Below are 19715 nucleotides of genomic sequence, written 5' to 3'. Positions count from 1 at the left end.
TAACAGAATTATGTGGTGGGAAATGGGTGGAGGAGGCTTTTCATTGTATATAACTGCACTTTCTGAACTTCATATCATGTGAACACTTCCCCCATGGGAAAAAAATTTTTTTAATCTAAAAAATAAGAGTGGTGGTATTTTAGATAGTATTTCCCAAATGCTGGACTATAAATCAGTGAATTCCCATGAGGAAATAATTTATTAATCCACCATGAAATCAGGAAAAAATATGTTGTAAATATTTCATGATACTTAATTTATTTAATTTGAAGAACTATATTTTAAGTATTTTGTATAGAAGTGTCAGTAGTTATTAATGTAATGTTTATTTACACAACAGGCAAAATTTAAAGTTGCCATCATTAAATCAACTTCTCAAATTTATTTGAGTCCTGAAATTTTAAAGCTAAGAATCACTGATTCAGATGTGGCTTTTGTTCTCATCAAATAAATATTTTTTTTACACATTACTTCGGAAGGCATTCCGCCTGTGTATTTCATGGTGTCGACTTAGTGATGAATTATAGCTGAAGGATTTTCCACATTCATTACATTCGTAAGGTTTTTCTCCAGTGTGATGTCTCTGATGTTTCTTAAAGGATGAATCATGCCTATAGGCTTTCCCACAGCGGTTGCATTCATATGCTTTCACTCCTGTATGGACAGTTTTATGGTTGTTAAGGTGTATCCTCTGTCTAAATGCTTTTCCACATTCCTTACATTTGTAGGGTCTTTCACCAGTATGGATTCTCTGGTGATGTGTTAGATATGCTCTATGACTAAAGGTCTTACAACATGCAGTACATGCATAGGGCTTCTCCCCAGTATGAATTCTTACGTGTTCACTAAGGTGTCTAATCTGTCGAAAGGTTTTCCCACATTCGTTGCAAGTAAAAGGTTTCTCTCCAGAATGAGTCTTTAGATGTTGGGTCAAGCTAATGTTCTGGCTGAAAGCTTTCTGACATTTGTCACATACATAAGGCTTCTCCCCAGTGTGAGTTCTATGATGCTGATTAAGAGATGAGCGATGTCTGAAGGCTTTGCCACACTCCTCACATTCAAAGGGTTTCTCACCAGTATGGATCCTCTGATGTGTATTAAGAGATGCACTTTGACTAAAGGCCCTTCCACATTCCTTACATCTGAAAGGCTTCTCGCCAGTATGAATTCTCATGTGTTCAGTAAGATGATTGGGTTGTTTGAACATTTTTTCACATATATTACATTCATAGATTTTTGCTCTTATGCAACTTATTGGATGATTAATCAAATCTAATTTGTATTTTTTCCTCTTTCTAGGTGTGTCACATTTATGATGCTTCTGTTCCAAAATATTTGAACTCACAATAATTTCCCCGTATTTGTGAACATCTTGGACTCTCTTCTTATGGGTCAAAATGGCTTGTCTCACATTTCTTCCACAGGTTTCCTGGTGCTTTTCTAACACATCATCATATCTGGAAACTTTTTTCAATGTGGAATAAATGATATCATCCCTTATGAACCTTTCCATCATAATGTCATGATACAAATGTTCCTGGGAAATGTCATTCTTTGCAGTTGACTCATTGGTTTCTGTTTTACTCTTTGAGTCTGAAATAAATGAAAAGATGCAAATAACTCATCTTCACTGTGTTTTTTTAATTAATTACAGTAATGGGAATATGATGGAGATTTAGGCAACAATACATAAAGCACATGAGCTTTTGACTATTTTTATATATGGTTATGCAACCTGGGAGGTAATGGGAAATAAAATTTAAGAAACAGTGAATAGGATAAATGTGTCATTCATTTGTATTAAAACTAGAGTTTTTTAGTACTGTTATTTCTGATAATTCTAATGAACTATTAGTACTATTTAGTACCAATAAATACCAATTCCATTACTAATAAGTAATAAAATTTCAAAGCTGTGTCTTTATGAATATATATTTTTTCATTGACACTATTTTTGGAAAACAATCTCAGAAAGATAAAATGTTCCTCTCCCCATTTCAGCAGAAACAGAAGAGACACTGGTTCAAAGACTAGGGATTAAACTAAGAATATACACAAGAACATTACACTTTCCTTTATTAAAACTTGTATTTGTATGTATTTAGTTCTGCTTCCTGAGATATTAATACATCCATGGAAATGTTATTTATACAAAAAAATGTTATTTATGTAAGAAACCCAGACAGTTGTATTGCTACTGCTGCTAGGTTCCAGGAAAATATCCTTTAACCTGGTCAACACAGAATAATCATTAGTGCTTTTACATTCCAAATTATAAATGAATAGAAGCATAACAAAGTCTATGCTCTTCAGGTCCCTGATTCTGGTCGGGAATAGGGGAGGAAGAAGAGAAGACAATAGGGAAAGAGAAAAGAAGGCATCTGTGTACCCCTCCCCAATTTAGTATTCAGGCCTGAAGCAGGCCCACAGAAAAGGAAAAACCAAAATTTAATTCTGAATGATATTGGGAGTTTTACTATTTCACTGAATTCAATAAATATTTTACTAAAATCAAGATTGTTCATGTTAGAGACTGGACTATCTATTAGACCTCTTTGAGATTTCATCCAGAATCAAGGCAAGGACATTCAGGGCACCTTTTATTATTATTTTCTTCTTTTGGTATTTTGTTTTGTTTTGTGGTGGTGGTGGTGGGGAGAAAACCCAGGGTCTTGCACATGCTAATGAAGTGTTGTACCACCTAATGATTCCCTTATCTCCTATTGTTTTCATTATTACAAGTTGCAGAAGAGAAACCACAGGACAATATACAATTATTAGAATTTATAACAGAGTGAAACAAGGTGGGCTGCCTATAAAAAGTCAATATTAAAAATAAATTGTGTTATTACACACAAGCAACAAGCAGAAAACAATTTTTAAAAACATATCATCTATGGGCTGAGGATGTGGCTCAAGCAGTAACACGCTTGCCTGGTAAGTGTGGGGTGCTGGGTTTGATCCTCAACATCATGTAAAAATAAAATAAAGATATTGAGTCCACCTAAAACTAAAAACTAAATATTAAATATATATATCATCTATAATAGCAATAAAATGCACAACTTCCAGAATAAATTTTAACAATAATATGAAATATGTACAAGACCTTATGGAGAAATTCTAAAACTTTAATGAACAAAAATTTATAATAAATACCAATAAATGGAAAAATATGTCATGTTCCTGGATAGTAGGATTCAATATCATAATAATGTTAATCTTCTCAAAATTGATCTATATATTTGATTCTGTTTCAATAAAAATGGCAACACAGCATTTGTGTCTGTCATTTAATGCACTGATTATATAATTCATTTGCAAAAGCAAGGGGTTAAGTAATAGCCAGGGCAATTTTAAGAAACAAAGTGGGTACACTACTTCTACTAGATAATAGGTTTCATTATGGAATACAGTAAAGGAAGACAGCCCGGAATTAGAGTAGGGATAGAAAATTTTAAAAATGAAATGGAACAGAACGAGCCCAGAAATAGCCAGACGCAGTGGTGCACTCCCATAATCTCAGCGGTTTGGGAGGCTGAGGCAGAAGGTTTGTGAGTTCAAAGACAGCCTTGGCAAAAGCGAGATGCTAAGCAACTCAGTGAGACCCTGTCTCTAAATAAAATACAAAATAGGGCTGGGGATGTGGTTCAGTGGTCAAGTGCCCACACGTTCAATACCCAGTACCCCCAGCAAAAGAACCTAGAAATAGACCTAAGCACAGAACCTTGACATGTGACATAGCTGCACCAATTATCCAACAAATGGTTCCTGGACTAAATGTTCATGTAGAAAAAGTTAAATTAGACTTTTTTTTTAATCTCATATATAAAATAAATTCCAGATGAATTTCAAACAAACATGAAAAGCAAATCTTTAAAAATACAGACAGGTGCTGTGGTTGTGGCTCAGTGGTAGAGTGCTTGGCTAGTGTGTGTGTGTGGCACTGGGTTCAATCCTCAGCACCACATAAAAATCAATAAAACAAAGGTATTCTGCCCATTTACAACTAAAAAACTTCTAAAAATATAGGAGTATAAAGGAATATATCATCTACATATAGTAAAATGGAGGATAACAGGGCAGAAAAGGGTATCTTACATAATAAAAAGGACACAGAAAAAAACTAATAAATTAAGTAAAATTAAATTTAATAATACATATCCTTTAAAAGACATTTTATTGACTGATTTATTGATTGATTGGTATCAGGGTTGAACCAGGGGCACTTAACCACTGAGCTACACTGAGCCATATCCCCAGTCCCCCCACCTTTTTAATTATTTTTAGTTGTAGGTGGACACAATACCTTTATTTTATTTATGTATTTTTATGTGGAGCTGAGGATCAAACCCAGTGCCTACGCTAGGCAAGCACTCTACCACTGAGCTACAACCCCAGCCTTATCCAGCCCTTTTTTATTTTGAGATAGTCTCACTAAGTTGCTTAGGGCTTGGCTAAGTTGCTAAGACTGGCTTTGAACTTGTGATCCTCTTGCTTCAACTTCCAAAACGCTGGAAATATGGATGTGCAATACCGTGCTTAGCCAAAGACATTATTTTTTAAAAATGAAAGATGGGTCACTGGCTGAGATAAAACATTCATAAAACAAAGCTATTAACGATCAGTATCCAGAATACAAACACACACTTTTCTAAAAACTAATTTTAATAAATATAAATAATAGAAAAATTGGCAAAGGATATAATAGGTAATTTACAGAGAAGGAATCTTGGATGGATGTTCAACAAATATGAGAATATGCTTCCTCTCATGACTAATTAGGAAAATGAAAGAAATAATATCATATTCACCCAACTGAATTTACAAAAATTTTCAAGTTCAACAATGCCAAGTATTGATAGAAATGCTAAGTTCTGGGAACTTTCAAAACCTGAGGACAGGAATACAAATTGGTGACACTGCTTTGAAGAGGAACTTGGTAATAACTTGTAAAATGAAGGCAAATATATCCCATTACCCAGCAATTTTGCTCTACCAACTACCTTGAAAAAATATTTGAATACATATATGAGCAGTTATGTGCACAAAAGTAGACTGCAGCATCTCTGTAATCCCCAAATTGAAAACAACATAGTATACCAACAGAAAAATGAATAAATTGTGGTTTATTAATTCAATGGAAATGAATAAACTAGAACAACATAGAGTAACATCAACAGTGTTGAACAAGAAAAGCAAGGAAAGGGGACTGGGGTTATGGCTCAGTGGCAGAGCACTTGCCTGGCATGTGTGAGGCACTGAGTTTGATCCTCAGCACTGCATACAAATACATAAAAAATAAAGATACTTTAACAACTAAAAAATATTTTTTAAAAAATGCAAGGAAAGGGCTGGGGTTGTGGCTCAAGGGGTAGAGCGCTCGCCTCGCACGTTCGAGACCCTGGGTTCAATCCTCAGCATCATATAAAAATAAACAAGTGAAATAAAGGTATTGTGTCCAACTACAACTAAAAAATAAATATTTTTAAAAGATGCAAGGAAAGTACATTTATCATTTATTTGAAGAATGTGTAAAACAATGCTGTTGTTTAGGGATGTAATGAAAGTAAGTAATGAATGAAAGTAAGAAGACAAATGGCAACAGTAATATTTAAACAGAAGAGTGGTTATTTTGAAAGGTGGGAGAGGAACAGCAGGGCTTCAACTTTTATTTCTTAATCTGGATGGAAGTTACATAGAAATGTGTTATAATGTTCTCTATGCCTTTCAAAATGTCTAAAATTTTTCATAATAAAAGCAAAGTTCAGGAAAATTGTTACTGGATTGGGCGAGAAGGAATTCTGTGCTATTTTCTCTTACAGGATTATTCATGAAGTAGCTATTACCAAAAAATAAGACAGGTAAATTAAAAAGAGATGAAAACTGGAATTGGAAAATAAAATGTGGGGAAAAGTGGAAATAGAGTGGAAGAGAGAAAATTAAGATTTGTACAGTCCTGAAAAGAGATCTGTTTTCTGTGGAGAGACCACATACATCTGACTACTTAGAGGAAAGAGCTTTAGGTGGGCAGGACTTAGGATACTGGAGAAAGAAGGAAAATCAACTTTAACCTTAATGAGGACAATTGGAAACAATATAGTATACCAACAGAAAAATGAATAAATTGTGGTTTATGTGTAAACAGGGGGAAAATATGACCAATAATCATATTATTGAGAGACTTTTGCAAGGGCTCAGTGAAGAGAGAGGGGTAAAATTAGGTTTAGTGCATCCCTTGTCCAGTAGCCAGAGCATTCCTGGCCGCCTGGGAGGGCCCTGAGGACTAACCCACATACTAAAAGCTATCATCTCCCTTGGTCTTACCTGAAACGTCATTTCCCAGGCCTTCTTTCTGTATCATCCATGGCTCTTCTCCTTTCTCCAACTGGGAAATCACACTAGGCTTGGAAAACTGATATCCTGGTTATGAAGTAAAAGAGAAAGAATATGAATATTTATGTTTATGGCTAAGTACCATCCTTAGAATTTAGTTCTAGTGTTCTGGTATTCAGGGGCTCTGAGAATGGGAAGGGACATGTCTTTCTATTCTAGCTCTATAAAGTAAAGTTGATCCCCAAGGAATCATATCTGCCCTGGCTTGGTTTTCAAAGGAATAATACATCTTTAATGCAGAACCCAAGGCCAAGTCTCCAAAGAATTTACAATATTGATAATTTAGAAATAATGACTATTCTATAATGGGCAGGTTTCTGGATATATGAATGACCCATCCTTACCCACTGACACCAGATTCCTATAGTTCTCCAGCATCACATCCCGGTACAAACTGCGGTGAGTAGGGGCCAAATGCCCCCACTCCTCCTGGGTAAAGTCCACAAATATGTCCTTGAAGGTCAACAGTTCCTAGAACATCAAACATTCCTTTTCAGTTAGAGTCTAAGGATTTCTGACAGTTTCAAAGTTTTGGGAGATTCCAAATCAATTTTACCAGGGGCCTCCCTGGATCTGTTTTGAAATTACTATAAATATTAAATATGTAGGACATATGATCATACATGCCTTAGAAAAAATTAAGCAGATCAGAGGGAATAGGGAGACCCAAAGTGAGTGTAAAAATGATCTTTTGTGTAGAGTACTTATAAAGTTGCTTTGAAAGGATGATATTTGGCTAGAGAGATGAATTCAGTGAGGAAGAACCATGAGGAATCTGTGGGGAGAGCATTCCAGAGAGGTGTAAAGAATTTTAGGTGAGAACATTCTTTTTTTGGTGGGTAGGAGAGCGGGTACTGGGGATTGAACTCAGGGGCACTTGACCACTGAGCCACATTTCCACTCCTATTTTCTATTTTATTTAGAGACAGGGTCTCACTGAGTTGCTTAATACCTTGCTTTTGCTGAGGCTGTCTTTGAACTCGAGATCCTCCTGGGATTACAGGCCACTTGCACCTGATGAGAACATTCTTAGCTTATTTGAGGAACAAAAGGTAAAGAGCATGGATGGAGTAGGTTAGGGAAGGGGACTGTAGAAGAAGATGAGAACAGAAGGGGTAGGGAATAGGGGTAGGACAGGCACTTCTGTTCCTAATACTTTCATCAAATACCTATGCATTCTTGCTGAGCTTGAATTCTGGGGCCCAGATGGAGTTTAGTCCAAGATGGACAAATGTCTGGAACTGTAGTCTAATGCCTTCCTAGCTTAAATACTGAAAGATTAAAAAAAAGACTGCCCCTTAGTGGTGGTGAGAAGCATTGGCAATGAGGCAAAATTCAATCAAATTAAAGATGTATCACTGCCAGAGCTCAGTCACAGCTCCAGGAGGAATAAGAATAATCAGCCCCTCATCTTAACCAACAGACAGAGGAAAGAACTTAGAATATCTTAAAAATACAATAAAACAAAACAAAACAAAAACCTATCTATCTATACACACACACTCCCCTCATATTCCATTGTTTTTATATATATAGTTTCTTTTAAATTATTAGACACTGGATGTGGTGGCACATGCCTATAATTCCAGCAACTTGGGAAACTGAGGCAGGAGGATCCCAAGTTCAAGGACAGCCTCATTAATTGAGCAAGATCCTAAGCAACTTAGTGAGACTCTGTCTCAAAATAAAAAGGGTTGGGAATGTAGCTCAGTGATTAAGTGACCCTGGGATCAATTCCCAGTACCAAAAAACTAAACAAACAAATAAATAAATAGATGCGTAAACAAGGGGGAAATATGACCAATAATCAAGAAAATAAAAATCAAAACAGATACACAGATAATCAAGTCACTGAAATTACCAGATAAGAACTTCAAAGCAATTATTTAAATATATGCTAAAGAATTTACAATAAAAGATAGAATGGATAAAGAGATGGAAATAACTTTAGAGAGATACAGAAATGCTAGAAAAGAGATAAAAATTCTACAAATGAAAAATACAATGTATGAAAAAATCATTTAATGGCCTTAAAGTAGACCAGGTAAATAAGACAAGCTCAGAATAAAACTTAAAAATGAGTCAATAGATACTGTCAAACTAGAGCAGTAAGAGAAAAAAAAAACTTGTGGGTTAATATCAAATGATATAATTGAAACCTCAGAAGAAGAAAGCAAAATATTTAAAGAAAAAGTAGCTGAAAAACTTCTAAACTGATGGAACTTACAAATTCAAGAAGCTTAGCAAACCCCAAAAGGGATAAATAAACACCTACCCACATCCCAAAAAAACCCTATACCTATGTATTTCACAGCAAAACTGCTGAATAATAAAATAAAGTTGAAGATTGTAAAAGCAGGCGAAAGATCTGGAACCCAAGTGGAGTTTAGTCCAAGATGAACGCCTATCAGGAGAAAAGATGGTAAGAAAAGGGAAACAAATAAAAACAATTAAAAAAAATTGGTATGAAATAAAGACACATCACATAATGATAAGAATAACAGGCAACTCCTCATCAGAAACAATACAAGCTAAAAGATAATGGAACCTTTTTAAAATACTTAAAGAAAAAATAACCTAGAATTCTAAATCCAATAGAGGATTCTCAAATAAGAGAAAATATTAAGGTATGTTTAGATTAACAAAAACTGTACAAATTGGTCACCAGAACACTTACACTACAAGACATGATAACGTTTTTCAGATTGAAGGGAAATAAACTCCAGAAATTTGGAACAAAAGGTTTAAAAAATGAAGAGTACCTGAATTATTAAGCAGTAGGCAAATACAAAAGACTCGGGTTATTTTTTTGCTTTTGTGGTTTTCAACTAAGGATTGAACCCAGGAGTGCTCTACCACTTAACTACATCTCCAGTCCTTTCTATTTTTTATTTTGTGATAAGGTCTTGCTAAATTGCTGAGGCTGGCCTTGAATTTATGATCCTCCTCCTGCCTGAGCCTCTGGGGTCACTGGGATTATTGGGATTACAGGCATGTGTCACTGTGCCTAGCCCCCCAGCTCTTCTTTTTGTTTTTATTTTGAGACTTTCTAAATTGCTGAAGCTGGCCTAGAACTTGTGATCCTCCTTCCTCAGCCTCCTGAGTTCATGGGATTACAGGTGTGTGCCACCATACCTGGTTTCTTAATTTTTAAATAAGACAATTTACCATCAAAAGCAAAAATGCAAACAATGTATTGTGGGGTTTGTAACACAAAAGGTAGAATATGTGATGATGATAGAACAAAGAATAGGAAGCAGTAAATGGAAATATGTTTTCATAGTAACATGTGGTGCGGTATGTTAATTCAAAGCAACTGAAATAAATTTAAAAATGCATACCATGATAGAATGACCACTAAAACAAAACAAACAAACAAACAAAAAATGTAGCTTAAAAGTCACTGGAGTGGCCAAGTGTGGTGGTAAATGCCTGAATCCCAGTGGTTGAGAGGCTGAGGCAGGAGGATCACAAGTTCAAAGCCAGCCTCAGCAATTTAGTAAGGCCCTAAGAAACTTAGCAAGACCCTGTCTCAAAATAAAAACATAAAATAAAAAGGGCAGGGGATGTGGTTCAGTGGTTAGGCACACCTGGGTTCAATCCCTAATACAAAAAAAAAAAAAAGTCACTGGAGGACATAAAATGGGATACTCAGAAATAATTTAATCCAAAAGAAGGCAGGAGAGAAGGAACAAAGAAAAAAAAGAACAGAAAGGAATAGCAAAGAACAACCTACACTTAGACCCATCCATATTAATGATTACTTTAACTGTAAATAGACTAAACTAGCAAGACCCACCCACATTTAAAAAGGTCACACTTTAACTATAAAGACACCAATAGTTTTAAAAAGGAGGACATTTTAAGGCTGGGGTTGTAGCTCAAAGGTTGAGTGTTTGCCTCGCATGCGTGAGGCCCTGAGTTTGATCCTCAGCACCACATAAAAATAAACCAAATAAAAATAAAGATATTTTTTAAAAGTTGTGTATTTATAATTTAAAAATTTAAAAAAGGAGGACATTTTAAACAAGATCAGGTGCATTCAGGGTGGTATGGCCATAAATCAGAGGGATATTTCATAATAATAAGTGCATCAATTCAAGAAGACAACAATCGTGTTTATGCATCTGATGACAGACTTCAAATAAATAAAAGTTGATAGAACTAAAGAGATACAGATAAAATCATGATTACAGATTTTTTAAAAAAATTATTTAGTTGTTAATAGACCTTTATTTTATTCATTTATTTACATGAAGCACTGAGAATCGAATCCAGTGCCTCACACATGCAAGGCAAGTGCTCTACCACTAAGCCACAGCCCCAGCCTCATGATTATAGATTTTAATATCCTCTCAGTAATTGATAAAAACTGACAAAAATTCATCAAGGATATGGAAGATTTGAACATTACTATCAAATAATTAACTGATATTTATCGAATATCATAAACAATTACAGAATATATATTCTTTTTTTTAACAATACCTTTATTTCACTTATTTATTTTTATGTGGTGCTGAGGATCGAACCCAGGGTCTCGCACTCTACCGCTGAGCCACAACCCCAGCCCCTATATTCTTTTTTTAAATTAAACTCTTTTAAGACATTTGTGGGACTGGGGTTGTGGCTCAGTGGCAGAGTGCTCACCTAGCACATATGAGGCACTTGGTTCAATCCTCAGCACCACATAAAAATAAAGGTATTGTGACAACTAAAAAATATTTTTTAAAAAAGACATTTGTGGATTTATATGCAATTATAATAAGTAATACAAATTTCATGTATTCCTTATGAGGGCTGGAGCAGAGTACAAATTGGAAAGCACAAGAAGGAATTTTCTGAGATGGAGGCAATGTTCTCTTTATTAATTTGATTACATGGGTACATGCACATGTCAAAATAGAATACATTTCCTAAATGTATTTTCCTGTATGTCATTTATACTTCAATTTAAAAAAAATTTAATCCTTTCCCATCGCTAAGGAATCTACTTTTTGATAAATGTTAGGAAGTGAGGGATTCCAGATATGTGGAATGTAGAGAAAAGATGATTCTTTAAATAATTAATATATTATTTAACTAACTATGATTTCTTCCATATTACCATAAATAACTGGAATGAATTTTAACCCTAGAAGGCAGACATTAACATCTAAATTTCTTAGCTAAGGAAATAGATTGTAAAGAGCCAAAAGAAAAAAAAAAATTGCCCTAGACACCAAGCAAGGAAGATGAGAGAAAATCAAACTGTGCACCATCTAATACCAGATAAAATCAAATCCAATATCATCTAATTTCAGATTTAAAGTTCTTTTTACTTAAAACTCTTGTGTTGAGCTGGAGTTGTGGCTCAGTGGTAGAGTGCTTGCCTAGCATGCATGAGGCACTGGGATGGATATAAAATAAAGATATTGTGTCCACCTAAAACTAAAAAATAAATGTTAAAAAAAACAACTCTTCTGTCTCCAATAATACCTCTGTAAAAGTCTTTTAATTTCCTTTTGTTTTACCCATGTTTCCACCAGATGGTGAAGACCCCATTTCTGACACGCTATCCTAACTGCTCTTAAAGCTGCTCCTGCTCTTTGCCCCACCTCAAAGATGTGGCCATTTCTTCTCACTTTGCCAAGGGTCATCTCTTAAAGAGTTCACAGTGATATGGATATATCACTAAGAATGTCAGAATTTCATCTCACTTATGGATTTTGAATATTATATTGACATTTATCTTAGATCCCAAGTAAAATCCATTGGTTTTTAGGAGCTGGAAATATCATTCATTATGCGTTCTCTACAAAAAATAGCACAATATCAGATCAAGATGCTGGTGAGAAACAAGAGTTGCAGGAAGGCCCCTATGAGCAGAGATACCGTCACCACAGAAGCTCAAGTTTCTGAATGAGAGCAACTCGCATAGTTGAACTTGTTCGTCTCAACCCACTCACTTCTCCCAAAACAGACAGGTTAAAAAACAAGAAGCATTATTAAAAAAATGAGGAAGCTCCAACCCACCTGGGGTTCTGCTGTCAGGAGGTCAGGGGTCAATTCATCCTCTAAACTTTCTTCCTGGGTCTCAGCAGCATCCTGAGACAGCAGAACTAGGGAACGAAAAGAACTATGAATTTTGCATCTACTCAAACCTCTCAAATGCAAGAACTGTTCTGTAGACCCACTGACTCTTCCCCAAAAAAATATTCACAAAAGGGGACATCTAGGGCTAGGATTGTGGCTCAGTGGTAGACTGCACACCTAGTATGCTTGAGGCACTGGGTTCGATCCTCAGCACCACATAAAAATAAAATGAAGATTGTGTTGTGTCCATCTAAAACTAAAAAAATAATAATAAATGTGGGGGGACATCTAGAATGACTCAAAGGAGCCCAAAACTCCTTAGTGAGAGGACCTGCAGTGTGTTGCTTTGGGTATTGATACTTCCCAATGGTCAAAAGCACAAATCTATCAGGCCACTTCTTTGTTCCAAAATCCTCAAAGGGTCTCCCACAGATAAGAAAGAAAAAATTCAAACATTTCACCATGGACTTCAAGGCAGTCTATGATCTGCCCAAAGCTTATTTTCTCAGCAGTGGTTACCTCCAAACTACCAACCTTTATACCTGGGACACCACCAACTTCACATTCTTAACCCTCATTTAGACTAAATAGTTGCCATTCTCTAAACCTCTCATCAAAGTACCCACTTTTCTATACTTCCTCCAAATCTTCTATAAAAAGCTTCAGATACTTTTCCAGACTCAACTCAATCTATCTGACTTATATTTCCTCAGGATTCCAAAAGAGCTTTTCTTAGGCTATCTTCTTTTGATTTGGTTGTATATCTATCTACTCTTTCAACTAATAATCAGCTTTAGAGATAATTCTTCTTCTTCTTCTTCTCCCTGCCCCCCAATCTCTCAAGATGCTTAGCCAAAGTCCGTACCTGACATAGATGGAATACAATAAAAATACTAGTTGGATATGAAGTATTAGAGGTATGAGGACATCACATGAGACACATTTATTCCTCTCTCCATATATCTTCTCCTGACCAGACCACTAAATAAGGTGGGTATGTCTTAGACATGTCTCCTGCCTAATTTACATAGTTCAAGGTAATATGAGAGGAATCAGGCATGTTATTTCTGCCTCTTGGAGAGGGAGGGGTGGAAATCTGATGCTTGTCAAAAATATTGGTTAAATATTTTTAACCAATAAGTAGCTAAAATGACTAGCACTTGAGCTGGAAAACCCTTCAGAGGACTTTGGGGTCAGAACCCTTTGATCCCTCTACATGTGAATCACATTCCCACACTTAAGAGCCAGAAGTGGGGAATAACTCTATTCTAGCTTCCCCTCATGTATTTTATCTGATGCCAGGAGATGGGAGCAGCATGGAGCACATATTGAAAAAGAGCCTGAGATGGGAGCCCAATATTTTCTCTCCCAGCTAGACTACCCCAAAAGCTATGAGCTCAGCACGAGTGAACCCCCTCAAAGACCTTCTTTCCTCCAATTTTCTCCCCAAGAAACAACCTCAATGAAGTACATCTGTTCACATAAACGAGACCTCCTTCTTCCCCCTCCTTCAGTCTATTCTCACCTTCTTCTTCAAACATTTTAGTCACATCCTCCCATGAGGGCGCCTCCTCCTTGGCCTTCCTTGGATGGTGTAACTTCACCCAGGTACTGGCCTTGGGCAGGGTGATCAGGAGCTGCTGAGGCATGATGATGCACGACCAACTGGCCTTGTCCACTTCTGGTGAGGAAATTGCCAGAACCTCCAATGAGAGGCTTGGCAATTGCGTGGTCTTTCTCAGACTGCAATCTTCTGCCCTCAGGGCTTTGGCATGTCCCTGCAGGACTAGGACCTGGAGGACCCTAGAGGTTGGAGTGACTTTAACAACTCTGAAAACTGGACACCATTTTTTGGGAGGCAGTCAGGTGAGCTAGTTTAAGTACATGGCTTTGTAATCATTCTAGAGGAACAAAAGACAAGAAAAAAGAAATCCAGAAACACTTTTCATATGGCCAGAACTCCAGAACCTGCAGAAATATATTTTAAAATGCAAAAGATCTAATACAATGGTGCGGCATCAATGCAAGAGTAAGTATAATCAGATTTCTTGGATGTAGCTTCCATCTCCCGATTCCACATAAACACAAAGACAGCAAACATCCAAAGATGCACAAACATTTGCCTTGATTTCCCACCTTGTAAGCTACATGCTTATTCTGCTTGGATCCAGATTTGAGAGTCAACACAGGCTTTAAAACCAGACAGCCTGGCTAGAACCCAGACATTAGCCAATAAAAGCTCTGAGGCATTTCAATTCTGTGAGCTTCAGTTTGCTCACCTATAAAATAGGAATAGTAATTGCATTTTGTAGAGTTGCAATGTTGATTAACTGAGACAACACTAAGCATATATAGCAAGCCCTTATAAACCTTTTATTTTATGCTGTGTCATACCATTATTTTTTAAAGTTATTTTTAAAAAATAATTTGAAATATGCATGTAAAGTTCATTTTTAGTATCTTAACTGATGGAATAATCACATAGCTGTTTTAGCTGGGGCAAACAGTAACAGATACATCATCACCCGTGAAGCCTAACAACTGATAAAATGCATCCTGGGTTCGGAAATGTTAAATTGGGGGAGGGGTTAATGCTTAAATGGAATAAATATAGTACTTTAAGTTTAACCAGGGCTCCTACAGAATTATTGGTAGCAGGCAGATTTGAAAACAACCCAAATCAACTCATCCAACCACTGGCATCTAGGCAGGTACCTCCACCATGACCTGGTCCAGTATATCTGGAGTCCTCAAAACAGCTCGGTGGAAAAGAGGGTGACCCAGGCTAGGGTTGTAGCTCAATGGTAGAGCTCTTGCCTTGCATGTATGAGGCACTGGGTTGATCCTCAGCCCCACATAAAAATAAATAAAGAGGGCCCCGGTTGGGGCTCAGCGGTAGCGCACTTGCCTGGCATGTTTGAGGCACTGGGTTCGATCCTCAACCCTACATAAAAATAAAATAAAGGTCTATCAACAACTAAAAAATATTTTTAAATAATAATATATAAATAAAGATACTGTGTCCATCTACAATTAAAAAATTTTAAAAATGGGGGGCGGGTGGCCCGACTTTCTGAAGTTCGTGGAGAAGAGACTTATTGACTGCGTGCGTCCTTAGAGACTGGAGATTATAGGAAATATCCTACCCCTGAATATTTAAAAAGGACCTCAATGAGCTGGGGATGTGGCTCAAGCAGTAACGCGATCGCCTGGCATGTGCAGGGCGCTGGGTTCGATCCTTAGCACCACATAAAAAATAAAGATATTGTGTCCACCTAAAAATAAAAAATAAAAATTAAAAAAAAGGACTCCTTATCGAAGTACAGAAACTTTGGACTCGTCCCTAAGAAGCGTTTAATGACGGAGGGGCTTCACTTTGAAGTCTTCGCACCCCCACAGGTCTCCCAGATAGGCCAGCCCCGAAAAGAGAGGTAGACCAGCAGAGGAGTACTCACCGGGTGGGTGGGCCTTGGACGCCGGGAGGGCCAGGGTTGGGACGTGGGGACGCTCGCTCCCGAGCCTTTCTGCTGCAGAGGTCTCCAGAGAAGGACTGGGTGGTAACAGATTCTGTTCTTTCCCACCCTTTTACGGACCGTCCACAACCTCCAGCGTTCGCCTAGACGTCCTTCTGAAGCCCGGAGGACCCTGGGCCTCCGGACTGGACCAGGCTTTCTTCCAAATTTCCATCCAGGGCCCTCTAGGATGGGTGGCTTTGGGGCTGGAATGGGAGGGCGCCCTGAACCGGCGCTGACGGTGACTTTAAAGCCCGAGCCAGCAGCCACCGCCAAGTGCACCCGGCCTCAGAGGCCGAGCGGGGCGTCTTGCAGCGCCTGCGCCCCGGGACGCGCCCTCCAGGTGGCCAGCGACGCCCGCAGCCCGCTGCCCTGCCCCAGCCGGCCCGCCCACCCAACGCGATCCGCTCAGTCCCGGCCCTACGCCCGCGCGTCTCGCCGAGACTCCGCAACCCGCCGCCCGCCCTCTCCGGAGCCAGCGCGCGCCCGAGCACCCGGAAGCCGGAAGCCGCCGAGCGCCCCGGCTCGCGTCCGCGGCCACCCAGACCCTGGGGGCGGCCCCCTAGGAGGCCACCCGCTTGTTGCCCGGGCTGGGCCGCTGGGCCGCTGGGCCCCAAGGCCGGCAGGCTGATGGGGAAGCCTGGGGTCCTGCGTTCATTCACTGGCCCAGCAGCTCTCTTCCTGATGCTCGTGACCCGCCACGCGTCCTTACAAGATCTTAGGACGCAGCACAGAATGCACGCTTTCCTGCTCTCTTGAGACTTCATTCTGATGAAATTAGTAATAAGTAGGAAAATAAATCAATGATGCCCTCAGGTGATAGCAGGAGCCTCAGAAAATAATTACATTATTTTCTGGAATACATGTTTTAAGTTTAAAGAGATATGTATTAGTTTGCTAAGACTACCATAAAAACACACACACACACACACACACACACACACACATCAGGTGGCTTAACCTACAGAAATACATTTTCTCAAACTTCTGGGAGTTAGTTTGATTTCTCCTGCGGCTTATCTCCCTGGGTTGCAGATGGCTGCTTTCTGTGTCCTCACAAGGTGTGTGTGTGTGTGTGTGTGTGTGTATGTGTGTGTGTGTGTGTGTGTGTGTGTGGTGTAGCACGTGCATACATATGTGTATGTGTACTGTGCACTATGCAAGCGTCCCTGTGCCCTTGGTGTGTCTGTGTATTCATATCATCCTTAAAGAAAATAGGAACATTAAAACATTATGTTCCTGAGGGCTCTCTTCATATTCCCAAAAACCTAGCCATATTAGGGAACAATGAGAGCAAGCCTGGGCCAATTGAATGTCCAGATACATATTACATTGAAGGACATTGACTTATGCACACCAGGAACTAAGGCAAGTTAATGTTAACTGTAAGAGCTTCTTTTCTTGCATGTACATCTTGACAGTTGTTCCTTGGGAGCTGGCCATACAAGCAAACTAAGCAAGACAATGCTGATAATGTCACAGCTTATGCAGATTAACATGTGAAACTCCTCTTTCAGTGGTAACTGGGAAAGAACTGAGGGCACTGTAGGGATGGACACCTGTCACTCATGCAGCTGGCCACCACCGGACAAAACACACCATGAGGAAGAGGTGGCACTGTTTGGCAGAAGTACAGTGGAGGGTTGGAGTGCTATCTGTTCAGCCCTACTGGAACTTCCCTGTAAACATTTCTCAATAAAGCCTTCTGCCTTGGCTCTTGGCAACCTATCTCACTGCTTTGGCAAAACCGGGCCGTAGATGTGATAGTATCTAAATTTCCTCTACTTATAAGGTCACCATTCAGATTGGATTAGAGCACATCCAAATGCTAAATTTTAACTTAATTACCTCTTTAAAGGCCAAGTCTCTGAATACAGGTGGATTATGAGGTAATGGGGATTAGGGTTTCAACATATAGATTTGGCAGGGGAGGATAAAATAGAGCCATAACAAGGCATCTAAGAGATGGCAAGGAATTACCAGACCAAACTTGGAAAGCTAGCATCTGGGAAGGTAAAGAAAGGCAGAAGCTGTTTGGCCCTGTCAGCTGGAAAATTATAACCTTCCTTTTGCACTTCAAATAAAAATACTTAAACACAACAAAATGGGGACAGAAATAGGAGGAGGTCCTTCTAAAAACTGGGACCACAAAAATTTATATCCTTAGAATAAAGATGAATAAGAAGTGAAACAGCTTTAGAGTTATTTGCAGGCTGGAATCAACTTTCCTTTGTTTTTTTGGCTTCAACAACAGGTATTTTATTTTTCACAGTTTTGATATTTGGGAAGTGCAAGGTATGTGTCTGGTGAGAGTTCTCTCCTTTTTAAAAAAATCTTAAGTCATGATCTTTGTTTTAGTCAGCTTTTTTGCATTGTGACTAAAAGATCTGACAAACATTTCGGAGGAGGAAAAATTTATTTGGAAACTCAAGGTTTCAGAGGTCTCAGTCCATAGACAGCAGGCTCTATTCCTCAGGGCTTCACAGGGGAAGAGTGTGGTGGTGGGAGGAAGCAGCTCACATGATGATCAGGAAGGAGAGAGAGAGAGAGAAAGAGGAAGAGAAAGAAAGAGGGACTCCACTTGCCAGACACAAAATGTGTACCCCAAAGGCATGCCCCCAATCACCCACCTCCTCCAGCCACACCCTACCCACCTTCAGTTACCACTCATTTAATTCCCATCAGTGAATTAACTTACTGCTTAGGTGAGGGATCTCAACCCCAATTGTTTCTCCTCCAAATCCCCTTGCTTTGTCTCACACACAAGCTTTTGGGGGGACACCTAACATCCAAACCACAACTAGAATGTCAATAGGACTGTGGACAGTAAAGACAGCGCTCAAGAGGGTTCAGAGAAGGAGAACTATTAAAATTTGAAGTAGAGGCCATTCACATTGTGTTCTGGCTGAGAAGTTGTCTACATTTGGTCCATGTCCTGAGACTTTCTGTGAAGTTGATTTTAAAAGCAATGGACTTCTTAATCTGGTGGAAGAAATTTCTAAGAAGCATAGCATTCAGGCAGTGGCATGGATAGTGCTGGAAGATTTTAGCCAAAGTTTATTTTGATATTCAGGAGAAGGCAGAAAAGAAATATTTGAAAAACTTAGACTTCAAAGGCAGGAGTAAAACTGGGGCTAAGGAAGTTGCAAATGATAAAGGCATTACAGCCACTAAGGAATGCTAAAGACTTTGCCCCCAAATAATAAAACAGATGGCTTGAGGGTATCTCAGGAGCTGGTAAGACCACACCCATCTCAGGCTCAGGGAGTAAAAGTAAAAAAGAGACCAAAGGGGCATCCTTGAACTAGGAGGCCTAGGAAGTTTTTTCAACGTGCTCAGCCACCCAGACACTCAGAGGCTGCTGCAGTCAGGGTCCCTGGAAGCTTTACCACTGCTCCAGATGGTGGCAATCTTGGTGGCAACCATGTGGTGATGGTTCTGCAGGAATGCAGGATGCTGGAGTTAGGGAATCATGGGGATTTCCAAGATTTCAAAGGAAGGTCTGGGAGGCCAGGCACAGTGCAGCAGGGTTGGAGTCCCCATGGACACCCTCTGAGAGGACAAAGTGTGGAGATGTGAGGAGGAAGACAAAGCTGTCCCGGGGACCCTGAGATTAAGAAATGCCAGTAACATGGGACATCATCCTAGGAAAGCTACAGGAATTAAACAGAGACAAGCCAACAGAAAGGCCACTTGGGCTGCAACCAACAAAGCCATGAGTCAGAGCTACAC

General features: G+C 38.9%; 1 protein-coding gene across 5 annotated transcripts; it reads right to left on the bottom strand.

Annotated features, from left to right (window-relative positions):
• Nucleotides 1-346: 346 nt before the first annotated feature.
• Nucleotides 347-16454, bottom strand: Zfp69 (ZFP69 zinc finger protein). Of its 5 annotated transcripts, XM_078026024.1 has the most exons (7): nucleotides 15927-16454; nucleotides 15380-15415; nucleotides 13997-14372; nucleotides 12412-12497; nucleotides 6741-6867; nucleotides 6328-6423; nucleotides 347-1593 (listed from the first exon to the last, which is right to left on the bottom strand). In XM_078026024.1, the coding sequence occupies exons 3-7, from the start codon at nucleotides 14118-14120 to the stop codon at nucleotides 461-463; spliced, it is 1566 nt and encodes a 521-aa protein (XP_077882150.1). In that variant the 5' UTR covers nucleotides 14121-14372; nucleotides 15380-15415; nucleotides 15927-16454; the 3' UTR covers nucleotides 347-460. The 5 variants fall into 5 exon arrangements, with proteins under 5 accessions (XP_077882150.1, XP_077882149.1, XP_077882151.1 ...); XM_078026023.1 differs by lacking the exon at nucleotides 15380-15415; XM_078026025.1 differs by lacking the exon at nucleotides 15380-15415 and having other exon boundaries at nucleotides 13997-14274.
• Between the last annotated feature and the right edge of the window lie 3261 nt (nucleotides 16455-19715).

This window comes from Ictidomys tridecemlineatus, chromosome 11 (assembly GCF_052094955.1).
Source record: "Ictidomys tridecemlineatus isolate mIctTri1 chromosome 11, mIctTri1.hap1, whole genome shotgun sequence".
In the NCBI taxonomy this organism is placed as follows: Eukaryota; Metazoa; Chordata; class Mammalia; order Rodentia; family Sciuridae; genus Ictidomys; species Ictidomys tridecemlineatus.
Note: the sequence above shows the minus strand (reverse complement) of the source record. Positions and strands in the feature narration are given on the sequence as shown.